The 20,476-nt window shown below is 31.0% G+C and overlaps 1 protein-coding gene across 7 annotated transcripts in view; it reads left to right on the top strand.

The window, feature by feature from the left end:
* The window catches only part of LOC144858966 (agrin-like), a 78,044-nt gene that overhangs the window by 23,824 nt on the left and 33,744 nt on the right, over positions 1-20,476 (top strand). For 6 of the 7 annotated variants that reach the window (XM_078715135.1, XM_078715134.1, XM_078715133.1 and 3 more), the window contains exons 2-4: positions 10,167-10,202; positions 14,957-15,172; positions 18,046-18,270. In XM_078715135.1, the coding sequence (XP_078571261.1) occupies positions 10,167-10,202; positions 14,957-15,172; positions 18,046-18,270 (477 nt within the window). Of the gene's footprint in view, positions 1-7,486; positions 7,809-10,166; positions 10,203-14,956; positions 15,173-18,045; positions 18,271-20,476 lie in introns of those variants that run through there. The other variant, XM_078715137.1, reaches the window with a different exon arrangement.

The raw sequence follows: 20,476 nt of genomic DNA, 5'->3' as shown, positions 1-20,476 counted from the left end.
CATCATATTATTACAATCTCGGTCCCAAAAGAATCTGAAAAAGAGAAAGTTTATATTATATTTAGATCTCGTTTATTGCAGTTGTAGATATGGGCAAATCCATTCGAATAGGTGGAGATTGTTGAGGAGGAATAGCACTAGATGGACAGCTAAAGTAAGGTCATTGCCACAGTCCCAAAGAATCAGTGTGGGCATGTGTGTGTCCTGAAGGTTAACTTCCTCCTCTGTACACTGTTTCATCCAAATGGACAGCCATGAATGTCCAAGTTAATTTGTATCTAGGAACATGCTTGGTGTAACAATCTTCTACTATTCTGTTTATTATTTTATAGGCACACTAGAACATCCTCATCCCTAATTCAGCTATGTTGGAATAGTTTGCCTGTTGACCTTTTAAATTTATTGAACTCACTGCCAATGAAAACATTCTGATTTTACTTTGTTGTTTTACAATACAAACATAGCTCTGGTCATGCATTTCATTAGTAATCAAATTATTCAGCATTTAAATAAATCTCAAAATTTCAGTACGTTTGTATATAAAAATATACAGAAGATATACTGTATGTAAACAGCATGTCTCTGTTTCATATGGATGTTTCTGTTGCCAAAAAATAAATGATTAATAAATTGCCCCCTCCCCCTCCTCCATAGCAGCAGAATTGGGACAAAATTAAATTGTGTATCTTGAATACCATTGAACTGTCTCGTCATTTTATTTTTCTCCTTTTCTTTACATTTATATTTTAGCGTTAATTTATTCATAGTCTTTAATTTTTCTATTTAAATAAAGCATTTATCATTGATATTGGTGAACACTAAGCATTGGTGGAATGTGTTTATATTAATGTAGGCCAAGTGATGCTTTGATTTGATGACTACATCATGGGGTGTAAAACCTACTTATGTAAACATAGAATATTATGTACCAAATGGAAAGTGTTAGGTTAACATGCTTAACAAATTGACCAGTTAATGCTTGACCTCTTGCTACTTTGTGTTAGTATTTCAGCAATGTCCAGTGTTTAGTTAATAATACTATCATTAGATTAGGATAGAGTATGACTTCATTGCATTAGCACACTGACCACTGTGACCACCCACGCCTACTGTTGCATAGTTGAAGAGTGTTGTTAAATTAAATTGATGCAGACTAATTGTATCCAACTGTGATATAGCTTGTTATATTATAGCAAATATGATGTAATAATGCCATTCTCGTTGGCAGGTACTGCATATCTTGGTCTTTATATTCAAGGATGTTTAAACAGTTTTTAATTGAAGATTCTTATCATCATACCATTCTAATTATTAGTTTGTGAAAATGATACTCCAGTCTGTTTAAAGAGGAGAACTAACTGGCACTTATCCTTGGTACTTGTGGTGCATGTGGTGCATTAATCCCTTTGCAGCTTAATAAGCTATGCTGACATTGGGTACACTGCCAGGTGCAATCCCCAGAATCGTCCAAGCCAAAATGTGCAAAAAACATCTTGACTATGATAATATTATTGATTTCTATCTATGATTATGAACACTGAAATAGAGGTTGATTAAAACGAAGTAAGCTTTTATTGTTAATAATTTTATATCTTGTAAATTAATTAAATTAATATATTTGCCTTATTCTATCATTTTTGTTCAGTGTTTCCCGACCAGATGTGTGTAAAATCTTTCTCTACTAAACTAAGTAGTGCCAAATGAAATGTGTAAAACTGTAGTAATTTAGTTTTTAACAATACATACACACACATACGACCCAAACCATAGCTCCCCTCCCCCAACTATCCTTACTTCCCTTCCCATTTACCCCTTTATTGTAAACTTTAGTGATTTCCCAAGCTGGGAGAATAGTATTATTTTAATAACAGATGTCTGTAAATCTATCAAGTACCGCCAATTAAAAGGTGTAAAACTATGTACAGTAATTGAATTACCAACTATTTTCCACAATTATAAGATACACATCCCCTTTACCCTTGTTGTTCATTGTAAACTTCATTGATTCCTGATAATATTAGAATCAGATATGATTTCAAGCTTTGTTTACTTTGCTTAGTTCACTGAAAAGATTCAATCAACATGCCATATTGGTGACAAAAGTAGAACAATATCTTTCCCTCCCATTAGACAAGAAAACCTCCTTCTTCTATGTATACTACCAATTGTCCAATTGTTTAACAAGCTACCGATTCATATGTTTTGCTGGTATTTTGATGAATTTAATCAGTTTGAAACTGAGCTTGAATGATATGTTTGTATAATGAGAGTAATAGAATATTTATATATGATGTTTATGTATCCTGAATACTAGTGAAAAAATGAATAATATTCATATTTATATTTGACAACCACTTAAATTGATTAAAGGGGTCACTGCCATGAAATGTTTAGCTTGGACAATTAAGTATTTACTATATTTTAAACTTTGGCTGAAGTATGTACTTAAATTTGAAGAGAGTTGAAAAATGTAATTCTGCCCTATAACAACCAAAACATATCCAAAAATTATCAAATTTTGCCATTTCATTTAAAGAAGAAAAAAAAGTTCATGAGTAATGGAAAAAAAAATCTGTACTATAGATGGCAGCAAATAGATATTTCATACTTATCACAACATGACATTGGTTGTTTCGATAATGAAAATTAATCATAGTGAGCCCTCTATTTATAAAATGGCCAAACCTTTTTTCCACAAAACTGGAATTTACTTTTTGAGTACCACACAAAACAAGTGTATATATACTATTAGTACCTTTGAACAGTTTTCAAATGGGTAATTCATTTTTTCTTTATTGTGGTAAATTAAATTCCTTGGCAAAGAAAAAAACGGAAATCTGTATTTATTAGTACTATTCAAGTATTTTATTATTGTGGTAAGATTAAATTAGGAATCAGTTGAGTGAATTTGTATTAACTTTAAGGATCTGTTTTTGCTGCAGAGCGCCGAATAAACCGATTATTTCAGAAATGTAATTTTTATAATTGACTGCATTTCTGCTCAATTTTTTACTCTAAAATAACTGTTTAAATCAGTCGTTGACAAAAATTGTTAGAATTACCCAAATGCAATTGGTCCTGGCGGTTAATTCAAACGTTGCTGCAGTGTAGTTGACTCAGTAGCTGTCAATCAAGTAACCGTTATTTTCGTGTTGCAGCTAAGAATTGCTCAGTGATACCCGGTTAAATGGCGTTCTAACGCTGAATTGAATGGGTGTTTTTAACCGGTTATTTTGCGCTGCCTTTTAACCGGTTACCACAAAATACCACGGTTATTTTTATGCAGCAGAAACAGGTACTGTACACATGTACTATGTTAACATGATACTGTGTTACATTACAAAAAAAGTATTGTTAGATTAAGGATAATAATAGAATGTCGCCCTCTATAAGAGCTAGTAGTCTCTACTGTACTTCGGCAGCCATAAAAATGTTTGGTTTTCAGAATATAGAAAACTTTGCAAAAAAAAGTCCTAAAATAAATAAATAAATAATTTTATACTTTATTTAAAAGATCAGATAATCTCCAACGTAGTCTGTTTGTGGCTAACATGTCCGCCCAGACAAAGAAGACCAATCAATGTTGACTGTGTTGGCAAATCAGAAGAAACTGAAGTAGGCAAATTTAGAGGGTGTACGTCAGGTTCCACTCCCCTATATTTCACTTAAAAATGTTGAAAGAACACAAACAAAGCCTAATGTGTTGTTCCTCTTAATTCAGAATGCTGGATCCACCCCTGGACTGTGGCGTTGGATCGTGTACTCCCTCTAGTTAGAAATGTCTGCTTGATGATGATATATTCAAATACTTGGGAAGATTGTAGAATATTGACAATTCTTTCACACAAAAGCCATACTTAGAAATATAAATAAAAAGATTAAAAACAATTAATTTTTAAACTGTTTGTATAGATGACAAAGCATAACCACATAGGCCTTAAATACATATTTTTTTTCCTTTTTCCATATGACAAAGTTTGTTTATCTGCATGAAAGGGTCTAGACTGGAATTAATGCTTGCAACAAATACAGTATGGGAAAGTAGTTATTGATTCTGCTTTTACATGTGTGAAAATTGTAATCATATATATTTGTATTCGTTTCATAACAAATTATTCAATCATGCACATTAGCCAGGAATCAAAGGATTTACTTTTGTTACATATCTATGTCTCTATTCTTTTGTCAATCATTAAGCTATGTTAATATCTGCTCTTTTAGATGTTTTACTGTCAATCTTGCGGTTTAGCCTGTTCTGCGTTCAATCGCAAAAATACACCTTTTAAAATCTCTTTGTAGTAATAATCATTTAAAGTAAGTTAAAATAGATTGGAACTTCTGTCTGAAACTCGAGTTATACACCTAGTCTCACCTTTCTCTAGTTATATCGGAGGTACATTGGAGTTATTATATTACATTATAACATTGGTTCAAGGATGTAGCCAATCCGTGCGCCGCATCTCCACTAACGCACTCTGACTTTTGCGTTATTTGTGTAGTGAGAAAGAGAGTCATTTGATCGCATCGGCCAGTACATTTGTAATTATGAAGAAAATAAGTTGTAAATTTGGATACAGTCCAGCATAACTCTGTTTCATGCACGCTTAATTCTAGTTCATGTGAACACAACTTTAATATTTTATGTACAGACAATTTATTATATTTAACTCTTTGTTTGTATTGCTAAAAATGTCCTTGGTTTAGGCATGCTTGGCATTTTTCTATTAATTCTTTTAGTATTGATTTATTGCTATTCAACTTCTATTCAGCCACTGGTGTGTGATTTGTTTTATTCTATTCCAAATTGTTCATTAGCAATGCACTTGTGAATTGTAAATAATGGATAAACACATTTCATACAAGTAGGGTGTGAATAAGGCGTAAATTTGTGTGGCCATCAGTAACTCAACCATACTATATTTACTTTATCTATTGAAATAATTATAACATATCATGCTATAATAATTATTTAATAACTTTCTACAATTAATTATAGAGTAGCAATTTCATTTTATTGCTTTATATTAAAAAGGCATATGAAATAACCATTTTTAAATAAACCTATAATAGAATAAAATTAAAATGATGATTGTATGCAAACTAGTCGAGTATACAATATATAGTGTTTACCTAAAAATAGCTTTATTTTTATACTTTCTATTTTCTATGATAAGTGAGAAATGAATCAAATTCCTGCAAAGGTCTTTGTTTGCTGAGTAAAATGCATGAGAATAGTAGTTTCTGGAGGAATCCAAGGTATCAGTGCATAAGATTATCTGTAGAGGTCTGCATGCATGCGTCAAATATATCCAAGCATCAGAAGTCCCTGCAAAGGTGTTTATACAGGAGTCAGTATCAGTGCATCAGGAGTTCCTGTAGAGGTCGGCATGCAGGAACAGATGTCTGTGCATCAGAAGTTCCTGCAGAGGTATGTATGCAGGAGGCACTATCAGTGCATCATGAGTTCCTGTGAGGTCTGCATGCAGGAGTGAGATGTGTCCAAGCATCAGAAGTCCCTGCAAAGGTGTGTATACAGGAGTCCGTATCAGTGCATCAAGAGTTCCTGTCGAGGTCTGCTTGCAAGAATAAATGTCAGTGCATCAGAAGTCCTGCAGAGGTGTGTATACAGGAGGCACTATCAGTGCATCAGGAGTTCCTGTAGAGGTCTGCTTGCAGGAATAAATGTCAGTGCATCAGAAGTCCCTGCAGAGATATGTATGCAGGAGTCAGTGTCAGTGCATCATGTGTTGCTGCTGAGGTCTGCATGCAGGAGTCATTGTCAGTGCATCAAGAGTTCCTCTAGAGGTCTGCTTGCAGGAGTCAATTGGCCAGTGCATCAGAAATCAGCATGTACAGTAGTAGTCAAATGTGTTGGAGAATCCCTGCAGATTGCTTTCAAATGATTAGTGTGCATTTTAAATGTCACAGTATGTTCTTTTATCATTTCTATAATGCCTATAATCACCAGTCTTTTGATTATGTCAGCTAAACTCAACCTTTTTTAGTTTTCAAGGTTAATGCTACAATATCTTACCCATTAAATTAAATGTGTATCTACTTATTACTGTTGTTCCATTCACTTGTTTAAGGGATTTTTAAAATCAAACTACCTCCATTGGCGCCATGTCTGATTTACATGACTGGAAACTGTAATTTGGTTCTTTTGTTAATTTTTTGTCAGAATATAGTTTAAAAATTGATAATATATTGTTAATATGTGTGCATGGAAGAGAACATTTAAAGTAGGAAAACACTCTCTTAATAAAAATTGTGATCTATATTATTATTAAGAGTTATATTATTATTAATTAATTATTATTATTAAAAGTTATAATTATTAATAATTTATTATTAAACATTTTTTTCAAGTTTAAGTTATGGTAAAATATAGGTGTTTATGTTGTTGTAGAAACTTATCTTTAATGTTGGCCTCGGATGTTAAATTTAATTCAAGATACCATACTCTAAAATCTCCTTGTATTATTTTAAGATGAAAAACTTTCTTGTATCTTGTATTTTTGTTTTTAAAAGACTTAACTTTTTCGAAAAGGTTAAAGATGACTGTGAATGATTTTTGGTTTGCCTAAAGTTATTCTAAGCTTTAGTTTTAATGAATAATTCAAAATAATAAGTATATTGTTCTCACCAAACCCAAGGTCCCAGCATTGTTGTACAATAATAATTCTGTACCCAGTGACAAATGAGAATTTTTCTTCTATCAATTTAAATTCAATTCTAGTTGAATAGGTTGCATCTGTGCGCAAAGGTTGTTACATTGTGCTTTATAATAAATTAATTTATGGAATAGATACATTGAGATAGTTTTTGAAAGAAAGATTTGCAAACAAATGAATGAATGAGTGAACAAGTACAAGAAATAAATTTATAAGTTGGATATCCAATATCTAGGATGATGATTAGTTTAATAGTTGAATTTGTGCATGAGAAAGTTCAATCATAGAACGGTAATATTATTGATCTCTTGTGGGTGATAAATAGACTACTAAAATAAAAATTGGTTACAGGATGGATGGAGAAGTACCTTGGACCGATTTACTAAACCTACTTCTGGGTGAAATAATTGACAAATGCTTTAACAATTTTACTTCTTGTTGATTTGGCATAAAGAAAGCCTATGATAGACAGCCACCAACCCATTAGGTTATCAAAATATTGCATTTCACACTTCATTGATAACCCTGCATATATAAAGTTCACCCCTTATTAGAATGAAATGGTCCTAAGTAACATGTGCATTTATGTGTGTCCGATTCAAGTTGATTTGCACTTGTATTCTTTTCATATAGTTGATAGCTTTACAGTTTTGTCCTGAGTTCACACTACAGGATATCATCGCTTGGTAACTTTCCATTATACATTCTGACTATACATTGTGTTGGATTCATACTGTTCTATTTCAAAGTTTTCACTGGATTATACATTGGAATATTTATATATATTTACACATAACTATACACTATTTTTGTATCTATCTGTGGAATTATAAAGGATTTATTATACAGTTGTTTGAAGATTGGAATTAGAAATTTATGCACAAGATGTCCCATACTATCACGTATGTGCGTGTTCCGTTCACGCAATTTGTACATACGTGAAGACCAACGGTGTCTATTGTTTACTGATAGTGGATGCATATTTTCATTTCTTATCTCTAAAGCATTGTTGATTTTACACTGTTGACAGCATGAATGTCAAATACAAGTTGAATGGGAGGAGTTTGTTTACTCTCGTCGTGCTACTTTTCTCAACATGTTGCCTCGTTTTTTCCATTATAGTATTGATGAAATGTAAGTCTTTTTTTCATATTGTTTAATATCTCCTACGTTTTTATACCACCCATAACAGATAAGGACATTTTACAGACATTCAATACAATTAGTTGTTCCCACACAGTGTCTGTAGACTTTGAACTATACATATCACTGGTAGTATAGACATGACAATTCCCTTATGAGCAATTATTAAAAACAGTTGCTTTGTAGAAAAAGTGGTCGTTATTTCCATTATATTACTATAAATCGGATAAAAATATCAAAATTACATAAGTATTATTTGGGAATTTTGTTTATATTTTTAATGTAATACAGTGCACTTGTATGGAGACCATTTTAAAGTTTAGTTTGATCATAAATATATTATATTTGATACTTTGTGAACAATTTGTTGATATTCTGAAAAATAATTAATTTTTAGATATGGAAGGATTTCTGTAACTATTAGAAATAAAAATGTGTATATAGAATGAAATTGACTACATAAGATTTTATTCAATGAAAACATGAAACAATGGTAATCTTTATTGTAAATATTTTGTTTTAAAAAAAAAACTGAATACCAACAAATCACTTATTTTAACAGCCTAGTGCCAATTATTATGCACATTGAATAGCCACATTTTCTTGATCTTTGTATCGGAACTGGTTGTATCTAAATATGGAAGAATTAACTATTATTTTATTTATTAGAAATAATCTACATGTGTATAATAGAATGAAATAAACTACATACAATGAAATAATGGTAATATTCTGATATATTTTGTTTTAAACTGTAGACTGACTAATAAAAAAATTATGGGCAGCATAGTACCAAATAGTATGCACATATAGCCACATTGTCTTGATATTTCTATCGGAACAGGTTGTACCTAATTTTTTTAAGTGTTAGGATGTAACCCCAAGAGAGTATCTTCTTCCTTTTTGCATTTGTGTGATATAAGTCAAGCTCACAAATGGATTAACCTGCAGCTTTTTAACTTGGCATGGAAACGTGATTTGAACTATGTATTGTCACTTCTTTAAATAGATTCCACATCCATGTTAAGCAGCGGGTCGAAGACATAGTTGCGGATAGTTTTTACATACTAAAATATTTTTTTTTTAAATCAAATAAAAGAATTCCAACTCTGTGCAAAATCTATCAATAATCAACAATAGTGTAGAATGGGTGGGAATGAATTATAGTTCAAACATAAATATGCATTTATTGCGAACATAGATCATAAACTAATATTTACTGTAAGCCCTTTGAAATACTAGGACGTTCCTTATAAACTAAAAGATATTATCACCCATAATTCAAACAAAATATTTAAATTTAAAAAAACACATCTAACATATACATTAATATAGGTAGATATTTATTATATTTAATTTATTGATATATTGGTTATGTATATTTCTTTGTTTTATGTGTTTTAACTCCAAGCACCAGGTAGAAAATACTTGTGCAATAGATAATCATAACAGTAAATTGTTTATGTTTTAGCAATAATACAGTAACATTAGAAAAAGACATCTTTTGGCTGGTAGGTGAAAATGGGTGGCCAATGAATGTGTAGACTGTCCTCTTAATTTATCTGGCCAGTAAAACCTCATCAGGATTACATAATACCATAATACTGGTTACTTTTAGGTAATTGTATAAAACCCATCCTTCAAGTTTAAGGGTCATATAAATAGGTTGTAATGATTTTGTTTTTCATAAATTTTATACCCATATTCCCAATGCTGTATCGCCACATATTATCTATTTCCAAAGTATCACAGGAATATTTGGTAATACAACATCACATGTGGTGCCTGTATCATGTAAGATTAGGTTAAGGGTTAGTTTACTACAGATACATGTGAAACACATGATGTTGTATTACCAAATATTCCTATACTTCGGAAATAGATACAGTACCGAGAATCGGCTGAAATTTTACTATGACTCAATATATAGCAATAATGTAAAAAGTAAGTGTTGCTAACATTAACAATTTAGCTTTGAAATTAGTAAAGACAGGATATATGTTATAAATATTATGTCACAAGACATTGCTATGTTTACATACTGCCTGTAATTCAGCGGTTTAAAGTCCATCTATGTTTACCATTAGTAATCTCTGATCTGTCTGTGATTACTAATTTGGATTCAAAGTTATGCAATTTCTTCATATTTATGTTATTAGAAAGCAAAAATCACCTGATCTATAGGAAATTTATTTTTCAATAGCAACTATTTTTGACAATAATATTTTTTTTAAATAGAAGGTAAAAAACTAAAGTTATGTGATATAAAGGGAAGGGACATAAAACTATGTTTTTTTATTTTTCCTTTATATTTCAAAATAATAATAAAGTAATGTTTATATTTTTCAGATATTCCCTTCCAAACAAGACAACCTGTAACACAAGGTAAGATTGATGTCTCTTGAAAAAGAATAAAATAAAGTGATCAAAGAACTGGATTAACAAACTTAACATTTATTATGCATATATACATGAGTAGCTTTATTATATGTTTGGCTCTGAATTTTAAAAAAGTTCAAGAATTACTAGTACTATAGCTAGGTGACTCAGTTTCTGAAAAAAGGGTTAACTGAGATTTTGTTATAATCTAATTAAAGGCTTGGCTGTATAGTTACAATTGGAAGTACTTCCAAAAAGTGATTCCATACTCTTAATACCAAATGTGCCACACAATATAATACTATTGTTTGTATAGCTATTGACTGCCTTTAACTCTGACCCTACCTTCTTATCATGGATAATAATCAATGCTAAATATACCGATCCAATTTCATTGAATTACACTAATTTATATACTTATTCTCTGGGTATCATTGTTAACGTTTACCTCAATGATGAGTAGATAACCTTCACTTTATTCACCCCATTGTGTCTTTATATTCTCTGTCATGTATATTCATCTGATTTACAATTTATACAATATGTTTCTGAAACGAAGGTGTCACTCGTGGTCACAAGTTTAATAAACTTAGTATCATAACAAGTATTGATAATTTTCATACTTTAAAGTGAGAAATGAAATTGATATTTGAGAAATATTTCATTTCAAGCACGACACAATAAAGTAAAATTGTAACATTTTAAAACAAAGATATGAAACAGGCAAAAAAGCTTTTGCAACTAGTGGTGCCATAAAAAAGAAAAATATGTATATATATCCAAATAAACAAATAAAATCATAATAAAAATCTTTATACATTATCATTTATACATTATCAATGTCAGAGGTCATGATTCATGCATATTTTATTATTTTTTCTTAATACATATGTCATTAATGTTTCATTCATCATTTAGTGTATGTTACTATGGATTACACATTGTTAACAGTTGAGTTCACAATCAAAAGACAATGCAGTTTAATGAACATATAAATAATGCATTAATGTAAGAATTGAAGGGATGCATTAATAAGTGATGAATGGATGGATTACTAGGCATTATAAAATATTAAAGGTCTTGTTCACACTGTTGAAAAATGGTAAATTTATCTGTGATAACTTTACCAAAGATACATTTGACCATTGTTCAAACTTGGATCCTTGGTTTTACTATTAGGTTTTAATTTGTTGTCCTACTGGGCAGATAGGGTGTTGGTAGAATTAACCATTGGACTTAAAATGGTTAATTTAACCTAGAGGAAATTGTAGCCAGTGTTCGGATTTAACATGCTTTAGCCACCAACGGGTAATTTGACCAAGTCTAGTGCTAAGTGACGAAAAGAAAAATGTATTTAAATATAGTTTATGCATATTCATTATCATATAAATTGTAGTATCCAACTGAGATATCCATTACAAATGTACTGTATGATGCTTAGATTCTATATACATCACATCATTCGGATGAAATTTCAATGTCGATATTGATTTCATACCTAAAAGACTATATTCTAGGATTTAGAATTTTATTGGCTATTTAAATACATACTCTCAGTCATAATAATAGGAATTAAAGCTTTGATAATCTACTATTTGACCGTTTATTTGACCGTTTATTTGAAAGGTCATGGAGAGGATGCCCTCTGAAGTGTGTTATTAGGCAAAAGATGTGTTTAAAGTTTAGTAGAGGCTTTTAGTTCTAATTCGCTGCTCATAGGTTATTTGGCGCTGTTATATGATGTCATGTGGAAAGGATTTTTACCCACTCTGAGATCAACTGATGTTTAATTATAAGTAAAGCTACTTATTTTCAATTAAATACTGCTAACTACATATCCAATGGATCCTTGGCTGTAACCTTTTCGCTATGACCCAGATCTACATAGGTGGACCTATAAAATCACCTTATTTTGTATTGTTTTTTGGGATTTTTGAATAAATTAAAATTTAGTTTAAATTATTAAATTAAAAGGAATATACCTACACAAAGGTAATTTTTTTTTATGACCTCAAATAATTTATTCTGCCTGAAGCATTCTTTCGGAACCCTGAAACTAATATCAAGACAGACTAAATTGTCTTTTACAGTCAAATCTATCAAAACCTGTACTGGCCAAAATGTTTCTTTTTTCATTCATATTAGTAGGAAACATTGTAGACCAACTTTAGAAGACCGTTTTGGAAGAGCTGTATATCATCATCATGTCAGCCATTGTCAGCCCACTGTAGGGCGAGGGCCTCCCCAAGCCGACTAAACCCATCCTTTTCTTTCCTTTGCAGCTCTTATCCAGGATATACCAGCAATTAATGATACAACCTCATCACTCCTTTGTTGTTGTCTTTCTCTACCTTATGTTACTTGATGTATTTTTCTTTGTATCCCAAGCAAAACGAAAAAACGATTCTTCAATCTCTTGAATCTCTTGATTTCTATATCCATTCACTGAAATTTGTCTAAAAGTGCCGATATTGCATTTGCTTTTATTACAGCTATTATCAAACGTGTCTATTAATTGGTTATAGCACCCTCTATTTAGCAAGGCGTATTGTAGGTGTCAACATGAAATAATACTTTTTTTTTAAATTTCATAAAAATTGATTTCTTGTTGCCTTGAAGCAATGTCATCAGTCATTTTTAAAGCTTGCAGGTTTAAATTCAAGAACTGACACCTGCCATAAATTTTCTTTAGTTTATCTATACAGTTCTGATAATTATCATTTTTAATATGAAAATTATAATTCATGCGAATTAATAAAACACTTAACTAGGAAAAATTGCCAAAATTATCACTTCTCTCAGCCACCCTCAAGAGAAAAAAAGTAGAAAGGTAGATTTAGATAACCAGATAGATTTAAGGCTGCAATCGATTTGTTGTAAAGTAATAGGAAAAATTATATTTTATTACATATGAGATCTGAATATTAAGTTAAATTTTTATAAGGCTAGGTACAAGGTTTAAGAAATGTCACGGAGAAAAACATTTATTAAATTTTTATGAATATTTCATGCATTAAAAACAAACAAAAACAAAGGCGCCATACTGAATTCATTTAAGAAGGCAAACATTAAATTGTAGTTGTGATATATAACAATATAATGTCATTGTCACAAAAGAAGTTGGTGCAGCAACAAACATTGATGAGGTATAATTGTATGGGACTATCCACTATGAATACATTTTCTTAAAAATGTGCTTGTTGTACTTTCAATTGAGTGAACTTGAACTTACATTGACTCACCTTGGGTTAAATAATACCCTACTTTTTGGAGAGCTGAACTTTCAATAATCCTTACCTTGTAAATGTGTACTTTTCATAGACCTATTATTGTAACTCTGGTAATGGCAACTATCAAGGTATAAAGCCTGTATTAAGGTATTTTAACCCAGGCACTAAGCCTCATTCATATGACTCCGAAAATCAACCAATCATTATTTCCAAAAAGCTTTTTAGATTTTCTGAAATATAAAATATTCCATCCATAAAGAGTATACTTTGTTGATTTTGTTTAGGTGTCTAATTCCATGCCTATGAGCAATATAACTAACAAATAGAAACTATTAACCATGCAACAAGTACACAAAAAAATATATTATATAACAATTTTAAGTATTTAGAAACATATTAGGGTTAAGTAACACAGTAAGTGTTGTGTACTTTTAGCCAAGTACCTTATATCAGACACTGTTCACATGATATACAAAGTCACCTCTTAAGTACTTTGAAAGTCATGTTAGAATCTAAGAATGAAGTTGACCGCAAGACTTATTTTTTTTTGTCAATAAATCTCGTTTAGAGTTTCATTGCGGGCAAACATTCAAACGGTGAGAACAGTTTTAAGGGGGAACTTTGTGAATAGTTGCTAAATGGCAGCAACTCCGAGAACAACACCTCGGGTCTATGCGAGCGATGAAGCGTGAAAGGAACACAGGGACGGTCGTAAGATGCCTTTGAACTCCACTAGCTGTTGTACTTATTGCTTTTGTATACTTTCATTGGACGATAAACACTTGACTGAATTAATATCAAAAGAGATGAATGCAAATGCTTACGGCAATACAGTGAATCGGAATAAGAAAACAAACACTTAATGTAGAATAAAACCTATTGTCTTTGTTTTAGTTTGAGTTTGAATAAAGATGTCTTTATTTATGAAAGTTTAAAGAAAATATTCGACCTTGTCAGAAGTATTAAGGGGTGATCATCACAATTGTCAATATCATCTTCAGTGTTATCATTGTGATAATGATTTATTTTGTCATTTTTCAAAAGTTCCCACGGTCGTTCGGGCCATAGTAAATAGAATAACATCTAATTTAAGGTATGCAAATGAAAGTTTCTGTAAATTAAAGTGATGTGGAGGATGTAGATGGGGAAATGGTTGAGGTCACCATGCCTTACATTTGAAATGTTGTGTGCTTTTGATGCTAAATGTGTTAATACATTAATAGAAGTAAGATAAGAATTAAAATATGAAAGAAAATGTTTACACGGATGTGTATTTAAATGGTTGTGTTATATTATCTACACACAAACAACAGAAATAAATAAGTAAAGTATATAAAAAATGCATGGTGATACTACAGATGAAAATACAAATTTTAAAAAATGAATTGAAACTACAATAAAGATCAAATGTGTTTTGATTTGATTGTATAATTTTTCAGATATGGTGGTATGCATTTCTAAATAACATAATATAGACCAATCAATTTGTCATGAAAATCATATTTTAAACAATTTTGCTTATTTCCACAGCACCATGTATGAGGATAATCTGCGGATTTGGAGCCATTTGTCAATTGAATGAGAACCATGATCCCATTTGTATTTGTCCAGATGCCTGTGCTGATATCTACACCCCTGTGTGTGGAAGCGACGGCATTACTTACTTTAGCGAGTGCACATTACTTAGACACTCATGCATAGAAAGTAAACTTATTAGAAAAGTTTCAGATGGACCTTGTTCAGAAGGTAGGTACAACTGTGGTCATAGAGAGCTTGGTAAAGCCATATTAAATTATTTTTCATATTGTTGCAGTAGGGCCTATACTCACTGCTTACTTTTATTTGTTATTTATTCAATAGCACATTCTCCACACATATAAACAATTATTTATAAGTTATTAAAAATAATTAAAAGTTTGATAATAATTAAAAACATAGTATGTGTGGAAGGAAGCATATCTTTACATCCAGGCTCCCAGAAAAAAGTGAAGTACAGTAACAATAAGTTGGGCAGAAAAAGAGAGGAAAACAAATTATATTATTATTATTATAAAAAAGAGAAGGAAAAGGAGAAAGCAAAACACCGGACAGATGAAGATATTCAAGCAAGCACATTATATGAAAAAGATAATTTTTAAAGAATGGCTTGAATATCATCTGTACAAGCTTGTTTTAGCCATCGCTGTTGACCTTTTAGACTTAATTCTTCTTATAAACTAAAATTAAAGTATAGATAGAACAAAAGCTGATTCAAATAATATCCGAATTATAACCGACATAATTCTCTTATGCTCTGTCTACATTATCAAATTTTATGTGATTGAAAAAATGTGATGTGCCCATATATGGACACGATGTCATATTACTACCATATTTGGGCATATCATTACCATTTTTGGGCACATCAAACTTTATTTGTCAAACTAGTTTGATAGTGTAGACAGAGGATTAAATCGGTACCATTACTCCAATATAGCTCTGATGCACAGTACCTCTAAGATGCAAGATTGACTATTTAACTCCGATAGCGTAGGTAAAGTGTTCGCAAACAATATGTACCATATGATCTAATTTGTGATAGTTTTAGTTTCAGATTCAAATAAAAGCAATATTATTCCAGACTTGCAAACTCTTAAATCATTTTTATTATTGTACTACTGAGACTTTCATACAAGGCCATGTTCATTTACTGTGAAGAAAGTAGATTGGTTTTTCTTTTGCTTTCATAAGATACATCAGTTATTAAATTCATTTAATCGACAATGCCTTACATTGGTTAAATTAAATTTATTTATTAATCGACATTGCCCGTTAGCTATGTATAATTGAAATGAATTTTAATTGGTGTAAAAAATAAATGTACACATTTTTCAATTTGATTTATTTCAAATTTTAATAATTAAATCATTTGTATTTGAAATTTATGCGTAAGTATTTTTCACGCAACACTGAAATGTAGTCAAGAGAATAGTCATGTACTCTGATTGACGTCATTGCAATTTAAATCATTTTTATTTTTTGATTAAATCACATTCTGTCCCCTTTAGTATTTTAAACAATTTTTCTTTTCAGACACTTTTATTAAGTTGCTTTTAATATTTTAATTTTATGGCTTAAAAAATTATAAAAAAATTATTTGATAAATGTAAAATTATATAATCATTAATAATTTATGACAATTTAAAAGAAAACCAGATTTTTTTTTATTAAATGGACATTCTGATTGTTTATCTTATTATCACAGAATATACTAATTACTGTACAATTGAAACTAAATTACAGTGATTCAACAAGACAATACAATATATTATCTTTCAACCTAACCAGTAAACAGTCAGTGCACATTTAAGTGTAAATACACCCTTAATGTCTATCCCAATAAACAGCACATTTAAGTGTAAATACATTCTTAATGTCTATCAAAGTAAACTGCACATTTAAGTGTAAATACACCCTTAATGTCTATCAAAGTAAACTGCACATTAGTGTAAATACACCCTTAATGTAATCAAAGTAAACGTCACATTTAAGTGTAAATACACCTCAATTTTTACCCCAATAAACAGCACATTTAAGTGTAAATACACTATCAAAGTAAACAGCACATTAATGTGTTTCCCTAACTATCCCAATCACAGTTAAGTGGAAACACATCCCTAAACTCCAGTAAAATGCACATTTAAGTGTTAATCTAAAACTATCCCAGTATACATCACAAGTGTAAATACACAGTAACAATTTGGCAAATTATAAAATACAGGTGCGTGTATTGACTATTCAAACTGAGACAGTATAATTGAATACATTATTAACCACCATGTCTATAGACCTACTGCTAATCAATCTTCTATTCAATTACCTCATTACAAGTACACTCTGTGTCATGTAATGAACGAATAAGAAATACCCATAGTGGAACCCTTTCAACTTAATTGCAAGCTTAACACTAATATCGTTTAATAATCTCACTTGAGTGCTCTTGTAGCTTGCACCTGGGTCAAAGTTCGTAGAATCCCGACACCCGGCAAGAAGTCCAATTAACAGTGTATTGATCCACTTAAATTAACCAACGTTTCATTGGATATTGTCGAGACTTTATTAATAATCCGTCACACGATGTTTAGACACTGTTGAGAGTGCTAAATTGTTACACTTGTAAATGAAAATTTACATTTAAACAGTATCGTAACAGTACAGTCTTTCTCTTTAAAATCATCGGGAAAGAGGAATATAAAGAACTTAAACAATAATGTATTGACTTGTGATCGGTGCATGGATGCTGAGACAAAAAAATTGATGGATTGTTCTAACCTAGCATCACTAATTTGAAGATTAACAAAGAGTAGTGAGAAGCGGATAAATTAATAAACGCTGCCTAGTGCCAGACCATTCACAAAGAGCATTAGTACATGTAGTATGTGTAATAGAATATGTATGTTCGTATTTGCATATCAAAGTCCATGGACTTGTAGGTGAATTAACTCATGAGACTGCAGTAGACTTTGCACTTTTTTTTGTTTAGTGGTGCAAGTTTATACCCCATACGGTTTGTCACTAAACCACAATGGTAGCCAGCGTTCTTCCAGTGGTTATAACCTGCGTTTCAATATGCCTTTCAGAGTTTGGTAACCCCTGTGACAATAAGAACTGCGAGTTTGGTGCCGAGTGCATGCTCACGCAGGATGGCTCCGCCGCTAAATGTGTCTGCCCCCAAGACTGTGATTTGTCAGATCACTCAGTGGTTTGTGGAAGTGATGGAACTAGTTACTCAAATGAATGCTCTCTAACTCTTAGTGGCTGTGTTCAAAAGAAATCTATTGAGGTGGTTTACAAAGGCGAATGCAGTAAGTACTATATCATTTTTTAAAAATTTCTTTAAGAAAATTAACTTTCAATCTTAGATACCTACTAAGTACTAATTATTAAATAACCTACTGTACTATTATTCAGTGATGTACTGTAGGTACCAAAGTAGTTTGGGTATGGGAGCAGGTGTCAAGATTGGCCACCATGTTTCAAATTAAACTGAATGGAAGGCCTTAATCGGCCTAGAACATACAGATATACCAACATTTAAAGTAATTGTAGTGAGAAAATATCATTTGACAAAACGAAGAATATTTATGAAAGTGATCATGTCAAAATTATATTACAGAAATTACTGCAGTAACTATATTTTTTTATATCAATAACTTATTTACTCTATGAGTTTACCTTGTTTATGAGGCAGTCGCCACTGTCAGTGTATGAAAAAAAAAACTTGCTAAATAATTTATAAACAAGTTTAAATAAAGTATAATGATTTGATTCATCAGGCAGATTAAATGCCAATGTACCTTGCATATTTATAATAATTAAACAATTTTATGTTCTGTTCTGTTTTTACATTATTTCATATAAACTCAAAATGCGACATCAGTTGTATCAGCATCATTAGTACCAAAATAATATGTTGAATAATAGTTATATTCTGAAGATCAAGGTTATATAGTAGCTAGCCTATTTTGGATTCCATACAAAGTATACACTTTGTTTTCGTTGCACTATGGCGTTTTTGTTTTAGTTCCATTTACACACAGCCACAAGAAAATAGCCAATCAGTGATCATAAATGAATTGGCGGATTAACATTTTAAAAAGATGAAATTTAATTTTAGCTGTGGATGATTTGAAAATATGTCAGGTCTCCAGAGAGGTACACTTGATTCCTAGGCTATCCTACTATTCTATAAATCTGAGTTAATCGTGTAAATGGGCTGTAACTGAACTGTTTTCAGTTTAAGTATTTATGATATGACAGTTTATACATTTCTGTATTTATTTTGTTTGTCCCATTTCCAAAACACTAAAGCTCGTGTCTACACTATCAAACTAGTTTGATGCCCAAATATGGTAGTGATATGTTCAAATATAGTAAAAAACTTTGTAAATATTTTCTTTGTATTGTGATTTTAAAGTTTCATTGTAAATGTTTTTAATCTATTGCTAAAAAAACAGGACCATTTTAAAACAATATCCATTATCTATACCTGATGTGTTTTTATCCTGTCTAAATATGTTTTAAATAAACATTTAAAAAAAATAAATAAATAAAATATGACATCATCATATCTTATATGGGCACATGGAGTTTGATAGTGTAGACAGAGTTTTTGAAACAATTATTTCAAAAAGGTTCTATTAAATCTGAACAAATTGTTTTAACAGTAGTTCCAAAAAAGTTTAAATCCAATCATCAGACCACGAATAAAATATGAAAAAAATTATCAATATTTTTTGTTTTTTTAAAATAATAATTGTTATCTTTTAATACCATATCTTCTAATACTCTTTTTGTCACTTTGGGACTATAACAGCTTGTTAAGAGACACATTCTACTACCTGTATAACTACAAATTGATTAGAAAATGCTAGAAGCAGGTAGAAGCTAGATATGCATGTCATTCTCATCAATAACACTGACTATGAACGTGACTTGTCTAAATACCAGAATACTACAATACTAACTAGACATGAAACTCGTCACTTTGACGAGTTAGTTATCCGCACCACGACAAACGCCACGTGCACGTCATACGTTGGAATATTGCACACAGATAAAGATTATGGCATTATGACAAGAACTGAAGAATATGACATGCTGTTAGTGCTGAATTTTGTGTCATATAGTATATACATGCAAACAGTATAAGCTGTATACATATTACATACAGTGTAGAATAGGTGAAATTACGGGACCCGCCATTTATTCCAATTTTTAACATGGCGACGGTATCAAAATGAAACACTTAGATAGCAATTTCAGAAGGAAATTATCTCAGGAACAACATATTAACGTGTAGAAGAAATTTGAATACGTAAAATATAGATGCGCACCCTTTTAAATGTGATGAACTATTACGCAAAATATGAAAATACGACTTTTTTTATTCAACTGGCCATATGATGACGTCACAACATCCGATTGGCAAAATGTTTACATGAATTCGTATCTACAATCCAATAGCTTCCAGAAAACGTTTTAATCGTGATTATCACATTTTATTCTTAC

This window comes from Antedon bifida, chromosome 2 (genome assembly GCF_963402885.1).
Source record: "Antedon bifida chromosome 2, ecAntBifi1.1, whole genome shotgun sequence".
In the NCBI taxonomy this organism is placed as follows: domain Eukaryota; kingdom Metazoa; phylum Echinodermata; class Crinoidea; order Comatulida; family Antedonidae; genus Antedon; species Antedon bifida.
The sequence above is the reverse complement of the archived record's forward strand: the minus strand, read 5'-3'. Positions and strand labels throughout refer to the sequence as shown.